Raw genomic sequence first — 10,942 nt, forward strand, 5'->3', positions numbered from 1 at the left:
CGGGGGCAAAAAGAGGCCCTGAGCTCTGGCATCTGGCCCCGCCTCGAATGTGTACGAGTGCCCCCCGCCCCCCCTCGCCGCCCCGCCCCGATCTGAGGAGAAGGGGGGCTCTGGGTGACTGCCTGCGCTGAGAAGGAAGGGGTCCAGGGGCCTCAGCTGTCCTGGAGCGAACAGTGGGAGGGACGCCTGGAGACCACACTCAGAGGGGAAGAGAAAGCAGAAGCCAAGTTTATTGTCGTAGGGTCCCTGCCTGAGTCCTTGGACCCTGGGACTATCTCCAGGATTCGCTGCCTTTCAAGCCCTCCCTGGCTCTCTCACACCATCATCCTTTCCTATGTGTACCCAAAGATGAGGGCCCCAGCTGATCACCACTTGTCCGTGGACTTGGAAGGCAGAGGGGCCTTGACCAGGGGGCTTGTCCATTACCTAGTTCTGAAGGGACCCTAACTCCCTCTTCTACCCAGAGTGGAGGAAGGGTCCTGGGTCCCCAGGGTTCCTCAGCTTCTGATCAGAAAGTCCTGGGGTGGAACTTAGGTCTCTCTTGCTGCTGCTGCTGCAGATCCTTCCCTGGGTGTCCCACTTGGAGCCTCCTCTGCTTCACAGCCCTTGCTGCAGGCCCATCCAGAGTTCCCCGGCCACTTATGGGCCTGCCATGCTGGCAGTGGCCTGGGAAAGGTAGGGGACCAGGTTTGCAGTCCTTGGTGAGGCTGGGCCTTGGGACAGACTGGTCTAACTCTGTTCTCTCCCTCCAGCCAGAGGTGTCGCAATCTGGCAAGAGAAAGGCCATGCAGCAGAACGTGTTCCCAAGGGGAGGCTGGCTGGTGGAGCTCATTTCCCGGAAGTCCCCTGGGATCTGCTGACTCTCCGTTTTCCCAGGGAAACACGTGTTTGAAAAGGCTCTTAAGAAGACAGGATCCTAGAGAGGGTGATGAGGTCAAGGGGTGCCCTGGGTGGGAGTCAAGAGAGACCATGTCCAGGAGAGTGGGAGGGATACCCAAGACCCTGTAAGCCTTATTCACTGACAGCTCTAGCCTTCTAGGCAAGAGGCACTGGTAGGCTTTGACGGGCAGCTTGCCTGCCTCTCAGTGTGGCTTCCTGAGGGCAGGGATCTTGTTTGCACTGAGATGTGCCCAAATCCCTGCCCCTTTCCTTCACCCTCCCTGCCAGCCATTCCCCTGGGCTCTCCCATACCCTGGTCTGCCCTTGTCATAGCAGTTTGACTACTGGGTTGGGTGGGGTTGCCTCTCTACTTGGCTAGTCCTTCTGCTCAGCTAAATGCACATGGAGGGCAGGGACTTTCTTTCTTGTACCCCAGACCCTGACACAGTGCCCGACACTAGTGGGCCCAGACCAGTGCACCTGTGCAAAGAGGCAAAAGTAAAGTCACCCTTTGTTTGTGTCCTGTATGAGGTCTCCTGGGAGGGGGTGTGAGCAGGACAGTGGGGATCTGGCCACAGTGATCCACATGCCTGGTCTCTCTGGAGGAGAGAAGGGCAGGGGCTCTGAGATGGCATACATCTCGCTCCACACACATCTGTTCTTGATGCTGTCTTGACATTTTCTTTCTGCTACTTTCTTGGACATGCCTGCCTCCTTTCTTTTTCCAGTGAGCTCCAGCAACCAGTCCTGGCTGGGAAATGAGTGGATTGGGAGAGGAAGAGGTGGGTTGGGAGGTCCAGAAGGAGTATGGGCTGGGCTGGGGAAGCTGGGAGGGGCTCCAGGGGCCACTGGGGGGCCTCATGCAGAGACTGGGATCTTCTGAGATCTGGAGAGCCCGTTGGTCTCAGGGACTCCCTCTTCCTTGAGGCTGAGGCCCCTGCTGAGCAGCCAGAGCTGAGAGCACCTGTGCAGAAGCAGGGGACCTAATGGGAGGACCAGAGCCAGCCATGCCAGGCCCAGGAGGATCCAGATGGCTGCCAGGCTCCGGTACACCGAGATGTAGTGCTTGCTGGGGTCCGTGCCTGGCAGGGAAGGGGGGCATGATATGTTCCAGGGGTCTGTGGGCACAGCAACCCCCTGCCCCCGCTCCCCACATCCAGAGGGGTCCTGCTAGCCTCACAACAAGGATCTGCAATAGATGCTTCTGGGGAAAGGTGACGGGTTCCAGACCAGCAATTTTGCAGGATGTTGTGAGAATTAACAGCAGCCTCAGAAATCACTCATCTCTTCCAAAAACCATGGGCTGTCTGATCCTCAGTAGGACCCCCCACTGACATCTCCTCATCCCCCAAGTCCCGGTGTCTTTGACCCTGAGATACACCTAATGCTTGCTGGGGTCTGTGCCTGGCAGGGAAGGGGGACATGATATGTTTCTTTCTTACCAACAACATAGTCCCCAAAGCCGATGGTGCTGAGAGTGATGAAGGCAAAGTAGAAACCCTCACTGAAACTCCAGCCCTCCACGTGGCTGAAGACCATGGGCGGGAAGACGAGAATGACCAGAGTCCCCAGGGTCAGGAACAGAGCCAGGCCCAGGACCTGCAATAGCTGGAGGTAGGAAGGGGATCTGTCACTGAGTCCACTTGGAAGGCCCCAGGACTGTATGGGGTGGGGGGAGTCTGGGGCAAATTTGGGAGTGGGCCTGGGTATTAGCTAGGTCCCTTTCCTGCCCCCGCAGAGCTTGGGGGTGGGGCTTAGATCTCTTTGTGTATGATCTTGCTCAGCTTAATAAAGGTGTGGTCAGGTGTCTCAAGGCAGAATTCGGATTCCTTTGGCCTGGGAGATCCACTTGCACTGAGGTATCCCAGATTCCCCTGCACCCTTGTCCTCCTAGTGTGCCTGGCCAATGGGGTGGGCACTGGGGGCACGCGGGGCGGTCTGGTGTTTGTTTTCAACCCCAGGAAAGGATGTGAAGCTCTGCAATGACCATGGAGATGCACCATGTTGACCTGCTGTCGGCAGGAGGCGTCCGGCTGTTAGCTCCTTCGGGATGTGTGGCAGCTACAGAGAACTGCCTGGCTCAAGGGCATGCCTTCTCAGGGAGTTCTGGTCTTTCAGCCCGCTGCAGGACGACTCCGACGGGTTGCAGAGGTCCTCGAGGGCGGGCCAAGTCTTTGCCCAGCCCGCACTGCATTCGACCTCTGCCCACTCCTGTTCTCCCACTGGCGCCTACCTAATGCCCACTTGCCACACTCCATCTCAGTGTCAACCTCTGAAGGATCAACCTGCAACAGGCTCTGTCACAGCAGGGCCTCGGGGAGGGAGGGGCCCTACCTGGAAGCGTCTGGGCTGGTCCTCCCACCTCTCGAGGGTGGTCAGGTGGGCACGCAGCCCTGTGCCCAGGTGGTTGAGGAAGATCACGTTGAGTGGGATACCCACCAGGGCGTAGAAGACACAGAAGACCTGGCCTGCGTCTGTGCTGGGTGCCAGATTCCCATATCCTGCAGGGGAGGAGGAGTGTGTCAATGTGGGGAAGAGAGAGCTCAGAACTGCTTCCCCCACAGACTCTAGCAGAGGGTGGTGGTCTTCTACCACCTCTGCAGGGAGGAGGGAAAGGTCTTGCGATCTCATGAGCACTCTTCCCATTCTCTGCTAGAATGATCTCTATTGATAAGACTCCTGCTTGTCTTTCAAGGCTTGTCTGAAACGACACTGCCTCTAGGAAGCCCTCCTGACTGCCACCCTTTTCCTCCCTACTAGGTGTGATTCCCCACAGTGCTTTGTGTCATTCCTATCTAATTGTCTACTTTGCCTTGTACTATTAAAAAAAAATCCTTACCAGAGGATATGTTCACTGATTCTAAGAAAGAGGAAGGAAGAGAGAGAAATGTAGATGTGAGAGAGAAACATGCATCAGCTGCCTCCCAAACGCCCCCAGCTGAGGATCAAACCTGTAACCCAGGCCTATGCCCTGACCAGAATCAAACCTACAACCCACTGGTGAACAGGATGATTCTCCAACAGCCGGGGTCACCTGGCCGGGCATGTATTGCCATTTTTGGTGTGTTTATCTTACTCCTCTTCATGGGAGTGGAAGCTCCTTGAGGGCTGAGTCTGGGTCTGATCCGAGTTTGTGTATGTACCCTCCCACCCGACTCCTTCCTCTGCCTCTGTGTCACCGGGGCTCAAAGAAGGTGTTGGATTTAACTGGCCTTGATTGAATGGATGGGGGTTTCCTTGAGGGAGGTGGAGTGGGTTTTCTGGCTGAGGGGTGTAGCAGACACTCTCAGTGCCCTGTCCCCTCGGAACACCTGGGATATCGCCCACAGCTCTGTGCACAGCTCCTGCACACACAGATGACTCCCTACCCCAGGTCCCCGCATCTCTCTGTGCCTGAGAGATTTTTCTGGCTGCAGGAGTTCACTAGGTCTGTGGGCAGGTCCAAAATGCTAGAGAGTTAACACATCCAGGATTAGCTCTCAACCAGCCAGGGCAGGAGTTAGGAGGTAAATACCCCTGCTTTTCACCCCTCACAAGGAGGACGTGCTCTACCTAGCCTCTCAGAGGGTCCCCAGTGGGCATGAGCCCAGTTGCCCTGCCCAAGAACCTGCTCATGGATGCAAACTTCATTGCTTTCTCTCCCCATTTCATTTTCCCACTCCTCTACTGGTGCTTCCTGGAACTGTCTCCTAGATAAACCACATCTGTGTTTCAGCATCTGCTTTTGGGTAACCCAAACCTAGAGAGGGAAAGCCCCTCTTCGCCCCGCCCATTACCTATGGTGGTGACAACTGTGCCCGCAAAGAAGAAACTGCTGCCGAAGTCCCAGTTGCTGGGGTTGGTGGAGTTGCCTTTGGGGTTCACGCCCTTCACCCAGGCTTCCACGATGACCTACGGGATGGCAGGAAGAGGCCGCTGACCACACCAGCTGTTGGTTAAGTTCTCAGCAGGTGCTTCTGTTGTCACCTCACTTGGTCATATTCTTAGAAAGTCTCTTTTCCCCTTCATGGGAGAGGAAACTAAGACTCAGAGTGGCTCCTTGCCCAAGATCACTGGATTTCAAATGCACTGTCTGTCCTCTGTCCAGGACTGACTGCAGTGTGGGCTGTAAGCATGAGCTGGTGGACGGGAATGGGCCTAAGGAGGCAGAAGATGCCTAAGGAATGGACCAGGTGGGAGAGCCTGCCTGGGGCCAACAGGGTGAGGTGCAAATGGGTTGTAATGGCAATGGGACGATTTCAGGCTGTTCTTGGAAGGGTTTAACTTGCGAACACAGGGTTTAGGGTCCATTGGGAAGGCAAGGAGCTGCCTTCCCATGGGGCTGAGGTTTCCCTGTGCTTCCAGGGAGCTGGTAGCTTTGCTCTTTGCTGCCCCCTAGTGATCCTCAGCCCAGGACTACAAGAGAAATTCCAACAGAGGCCAGGGCAAAGGTCTCCTTTTGTGTGTGTTGCAGGTGTATGCATGCTTTATGTGTATGTTGAATGTGTGATGCTTTGTATGTATGTGTGGTAAGTGTGTGTTTACAGAACCTGAACCCGTCCCTGTAGACTCAAGCCAAGACCCTCTGCCCCTGGGCTCAGCCCTCTTGGATATGGGCAGGGCTCCCTCCCTGTCGGCTTCCTGATCCAAAGGCAGGCAAGAGTCAGTGGGGAGGGGGGCAGCTCCGGCCTCTAGTTCCTGTGGGAACTGTTTCCCAACTGAGCTCTGGCCAGGGTCGGGTAGTCCCCTTGGGCCAGGCCGGTTAGGGGTCCTGACACAGGCTGTCTGCTTCTTCTCACTTTGGCAGAACTGGCCTCTTCACATGTGGACTTTGGCCTCCCTCTCTTTCCCACACACCCAGTCAGACCAGGATGGAACATTCTGGAGCACACCGTCTCCTTGGAGACCTTTCCCCTTGGGAACCCCACTTGCCTGGACCCCGACTGTTCCCCACCCTGACGTTCTCCATTCTGCTGAGGAGGGGCCTTGATGTCATCGCACGTGCTGGTTGGGGCACCCTGCGTGGACCTTCTGCCCTTCTCTAAGAACCCATGGCGGGGAAAGTCAGACTCTGGTCCTGTGGACCTTGGCTTCATTTCCTGATGGAGTCGGCCCTTCATACTGCTTGTAGTACTGTTTATAGCTTTTCCCCTTGTGATCTGAACAGCAATGCGTGTTCTGGAATCTCGTCCCAGAATTCTGCTTTTCAGCTAGACATCCTTGGGCAAGTGAGGTCCCTCCTAAGGGGCTGAGGACCTAGGGATGTCCTGGGCTGCCCTGGGGAGGCCCCCCCGGTGGGGTGGGGTTAATCAGTGGCGCCTCCCTCGGGGCTGCAGTCAAGCCTCCTTTTACAGAGCTTCCCACCTCAGCCAGCAGGTCCTTCCCACACCCTCTGGGTTGGCTTTGACTCAGGGCCGAGGGAGAAGGAGGTGCCAAGGCCTCCAGGGCCTCTCCCTTACCCGCACCCCACACCTCCCAGAGTCTTGAGCGACTTCTGAATCCTTCTCAGCTCTGATATGGGTGCTGTGGCCCCAGCCCTGTATTGCTGGGGAGCAGCGAGTGAAGCCTGAGGCTGGGGGCCTTATTTCCTAGAAGAAAGGGCCAGGGCAGGTCTCTCATAGCCAACCCATCTTCTAGGCCAGCTGTTTTCCATCTTGAGTGGGCACCAGCATTCCTGATTCGTGGGTCTGGCATTTCTAATGAGCTCCCAGGTGACTGGTGCCGAGGCAGCTGGTCTCGGGGGCCACACTCTGAGAACTGCTGCTACTCTAGGTTGTATCCTGCCTGGCACTTGTGCTCATTTGTGTGGTGAAGAGCATCAGTCTGGATGTGAGTTCTGTCTCAGCCACGAACGGTGCAGCCTTGGCCAGCACAGGCCACCCTCTGTGCCTCAGTTCCCACCTACAAACTCAAGATGGCAGTAATGTAGGTGATTATGAGAAAACCCCTAAAACGCTGGGCCCCAGGTGCTGGATCATGACCGGTGTAGCCCCATCATGGCGATGTGGTTCCCCACTGTTTAAGGCACGTTGTAAATGCTCAACAAATATCAATGATCATGGTGATGACCTTGCACTTGGCTTGTTTTTTTGAGGTGGGTGTTGTCATTCACTCCGCCCCCTAGTCTCCAATGCATTTACCTTCCCCAACAACACCCAGGTTTTGCCTTGTTTCTTGGAGAGATCATTCTGGGGCCCCAAAGTTTGTACAGGGAAGCACAAAGGGTCTAGGCAGGGGGACCCTTGGTGAGCAGGGGGTGACCTGCTCTCCTATCAGAGGGAGTTTCCCATGGGTGTGGGGCTGGTGGAGCTCAGTTGCCCTGGCCATGCTCACCAAGCCCAGCTCCAGGTGGAACCAGGCTGGGGACGGCCACTGTGGTGGCTCCTCATGGCCTTTATCTGGGACGTGAGGTGGGGAGAGGGTGGAAGGAACAGCGGCCTGGGGGGGGAGGGGTCAGGGAAGTGCAGAAGTCTGGGAGAAGGAAATTTGCACAGCATGGAAACGCTGATGCTCTCAGCTCACATTTATGTAGCAAGTGGCAAGTTAGAAAGTGCTTTTAATCTGCTGTTGAATGTCAGCAGCACAGATATGATTATTCTCTCCACCTTCTCAATGAGGAAATTTGGGGCCAATGTCACGGCATTCCAGTTTTAGACCTGGCCCTAAGTCTCCCTTTGTTCTGTTCCCATATCCTCTGCTTCCAAACAGGGCACTGGTCCTGGGTTGTGGCTCTGGATGGGCCACCCAAACCCCCATTCTGCCCACCATCCCACAGTAGCATCCCCACTTCACCTGCAGAAACTGCTCCAGGGCCCGGTGGTCCAGGCAGGTGTAGTTCTCCAGGAAGCGCAGCTTCTCAAACTGAAACTCATCCCTGGACTGAGTCTCCGCCTGCTTCTCCAGCATCTGGAAGACAGTGGCTCCGAGCAGCAGGTAGCAGATGTAGGCTAGCAGCAGGGGCAGCACCCGGCTGCCCCAGCAGTGGCAGAGCCCAGCGTAGGGCATGGCGTGGCCAGGACTCTGCCAGGTCTGTGGGGCTGGCTTTGGGAGGAGAAGTGGGATGTGCGTGGGGGACCTGCACCAGCCTCCTGCCTGCCTTGCCCTCCTCTGCGCAGGTGGCCGGGAGTCTGTTTGAACAGTGCAGCTCAGCTTGGATGCACTAAGTGCTGTGAGTGCAAACAGCCTGCCACCCCCCACCCAGCCTTCATTTTCCGTAGAGAGCAGCAAATGGAGTGGACCCCTGAAATAGACCTACTGGTTCCTCCTGAGGTCATCGTGTCTCATCGCCCTCTGCCTCCAAGCTGGATGTTTCTGGGCCAAATCTGATGCTTTCACTCTGCCCAGGCCTGAGTGGCCCCCTCAGCAGCCCCCAGCTTCTTACCCATGATGGCTCCAAGCCCCCAAGCTTAGGAGCTGGGAAGAAATTAGATTTGGTGTGACTAGAACTTGTCCTCAGTTGCCTTGACTACAAAATGGGACAGGAGAATTGACCTGCTTATTGGGGGAATTAAGGATGAGTAAACTGGGTGACAAATCAGGGCAAAGCAAATAGACAAATGACACTCTCAACGAGGAAGGGTTTAAGGGTTGGTGCTCCTAACAAATTGGATGCAATTGCTTCAGAGCTTTTGCTGGCAGTTCCCCTTGCTTGAAATCCTTGAGCTGGTTCCCTTCAGAGGGTATTGTGTTGGTGAGATATTTGTGTGAATGGAAAAGAGGCTAAAAGCATACGCTGGCGCTGGGTGGGCGTGAGTGAAGGTCTTTCCTCTCTTTCTCTACTTTGCTTATGTATGTGTGTATTTGTAATTGAGTTTTATTGAGATATGATTTACACACCATACCATACATTGAGAGCACACAATCGAATGGTTTTTTAGCGTATTTTTAGAGTTGTGCAATCATTCCCACAATCAGTGTGAGAACAACTTCATCGCCTTGAGGGGAGACCCTGGACGCCTTAGCTGTCAGCTCCCCGCCTCGCAGCCTGCCCTGCCAGCCCCGGCAGGAGTTAGTCTGCACCTGTCGCGCTGGGCTTGTCTGTTCTGGCCATTTCACATGCAACCGCTCAGTATGTGGCCTTGGGTGTCTGGCTTCTGTTAGTTTAATGTTTTTTAGGGCTCATCCATACTGTAGCATATCAGTACCTTATTCTTCTTTATGGCTCAATAATGTTTCATTGTATGAATATGCCAACATTTTATTTATCCATTTTCAGTGGACAGATACTTGGGTTGTTTCTACTTTTTGGCTATTATGAATAATGCTGTTATGCATATCCATGTGTAAGTTTTTGTGCACACATGCGTTTTCAAGTCCTTTGGCTATGTACTCAGGAATGGAATTGCTGGGCCACATGGTTACTCTATGTTAAGTGTTCTGAGGACCCACCAGACCATTTTCCAAAGTGGCTGCACCACTCTACATCCCCACCTGCAGTGTGTGGAGGTTCCAGCCTCTCTGCTTGTGTTTTCTGATGGTTTTTGTAACGAGCTCTGGCAGAAGACACCAAGTGGCCTGCCCAATAGCCTCTCTTTTCTTCCTGGCAAACGGAACCCCACTTTGTACATGTCCGGCAGTGGAACATGATTGGTCCCACCCATCACAATAGTCCCCTTCCCTGCTGTCCCCGGGAGCAGCCCTGAGAGGGGGTTTGTGTGTGAGCAGTGCAGTAAGTCAAGACCAATAAGGGAGCGGGGCAAGTGGGGCCAAGAAGGCACCATCGTCCTGGACCGCCTCCACCTGGTTCCCGGGGAGCCCAGGTGGGTCAAGCACACCCAGTGAGGCCCAAGTGGAGGCAGGGGAGCTGAGCTCTCGTGTTCCCACACTGGCCATCTGGGCACCTCTGGCTCTGTGCATTTGCCCGCAGTATGGCCCCAGTAGCTCGTGGACACTCCACTGAAGAGCCCCAGGTGCAGGTGAGGCCATTGGAAGCAAAAACACATTCAAGTGGGAGAGAGGAGTTCAGAAATGGGGAGGGGATTAAAGGATTGACACCTCCTTTCCAAGGTCCCTCGCTGCTGGGGTGGCCATGTGACCCAATTCTGACCAATTAGATCTGGGCAGAGTAGGCGGAGGAGGTTCTCTCCTGACAAAGGGTTCAGCCCCAGCCGGCCCTCTTCCTGTCTTTTCTGAAGGCAGAGATGACCGCACTGCGGAGCGAACGTGTGTCCTCCAGGGAGAGGTCAAGAATGATGAAAAGATGCTCAGCTGATTTGTGCACACACCTGCCTCTAGCTCTCTATTCATGTCAGAAACATAAGGCCCACTTGTTTAAGCTGCTGTTATGTATTCCATTACTTCCCAATAGTTACACGAGGCTTTAGTTTTTTAGTTGTTCAAGGCTTATTTGAGTTGGAAGGGATAGGACCCCCCTCGAGATATCTCTGGTAATTGAAATAATCTGTGGTGGGAAGCCAGGAGCAGCCAGCGTTCTGGAGGAACCAGGTCTGCCTCCCCACTCCCCACTCCCCACTGGTAATGTGCCTGCCGCCTCTTCTCAGGGGAGCCCCTTCCACTCATCCCAGAGGGTGAGTTTCTGGTCGGCGCCAGCTCCCAGGGCCTTCTTCTCCCAGCATTTCTCGGCTCAAATGCTCTAGGAGGCAGTGTGTCTGAACGCACCCTTTCACAGGGGCCATGCCAGGCTGAGGATGGGCCGTCCATGGGTCAATCCCCACCCTCAGCCAACTGGCCCCAGCCAGCTGACACCCCACATACAGGTGTCACTTGGAAGGGACTATGGGGAGTCATGCACCGTGGCAAGTATGTCTGGGACAAGTAACTATGGTTCTGGAGGGAGGAGGAGGAAGGGGGGGAGGAAGGGAAAGAGAGGGAGAGGCAGGCAGGTGTGCCTTACAGAAAATAAAAACGAGGGGGGATTTTTGCTCTTTTCAGGTACAGGAAAGATCAAGAGAATGATAGTGACATAGGGTTCTTCATCTGCTCCAAGGCCAAAACCAGAATGACCACAAATACAGGCTGGCCATGAAGGCTGCACATAAGGACTATCCCGAGGCAGTGACTAGTGGGGTCCTTTGTAACACCTCACCCATTTAGTGGTTCAGGTGGGGTCCCGTCTCGGGTGGCA

The 10,942-nt window shown here is 55.0% G+C and overlaps 1 protein-coding gene and 1 long non-coding RNA gene across 2 annotated transcripts; one reads left to right on the top strand and one right to left on the bottom strand.

Annotated features, from left to right (window-relative positions):
* Window positions 1-1,737: 1,737 nt before the first annotated feature.
* On the bottom strand, window positions 1,738-7,863 carry KCNK16 (potassium two pore domain channel subfamily K member 16). Its single transcript, XM_037052000.1, has 5 exons — window positions 7,651-7,863; window positions 4,656-4,770; window positions 3,214-3,380; window positions 2,322-2,487; window positions 1,738-1,961 (listed from the first exon to the last, which is right to left on the bottom strand). The coding sequence occupies exons 1-5, from the start codon at window positions 7,861-7,863 to the stop codon at window positions 1,738-1,740; spliced, it is 885 nt and encodes a 294-aa protein (XP_036907895.1).
* On the top strand, window positions 1,865-3,742 carry LOC118991059 (uncharacterized). Its single transcript, XR_005067336.1, has 3 exons — window positions 1,865-1,926; window positions 2,333-2,493; window positions 2,841-3,742. It is a non-coding gene; the product is annotated as an uncharacterized LOC118991059 (long non-coding RNA).
* Window positions 7,864-10,942: the final 3,079 nt, after the last annotated feature.

Source organism: Sturnira hondurensis, unplaced genomic scaffold, assembly GCF_014824575.4.
Source record: "Sturnira hondurensis isolate 20B ecotype Veracruz unplaced genomic scaffold, ASM1482457v3 Scaffold0000880, whole genome shotgun sequence".
NCBI classification, from domain to species: Eukaryota; Metazoa; Chordata; class Mammalia; order Chiroptera; family Phyllostomidae; genus Sturnira; species Sturnira hondurensis.

Coding starts and splice junctions, on each gene's coding strand:
- KCNK16 (XM_037052000.1), bottom strand. CDS start 7,863: ATGCCCTACGCTGGGCTCTGCCACTGCTGGGGCAGCCGGGTGCTGCCC. Junction 3,381..4,655: donor CACAGTTGTCACCACCATAG/GTAATGGGCGGG, acceptor CCTCCCCTGCAG/GATATGGGAATCTGGCACCC. Junction 2,488..3,213: donor ACCAGCCCAGACGCTTCCAG/GTAGGGCCCCTC, acceptor TCCTACCTCCAG/CTATTGCAGGTCCTGGGCCT.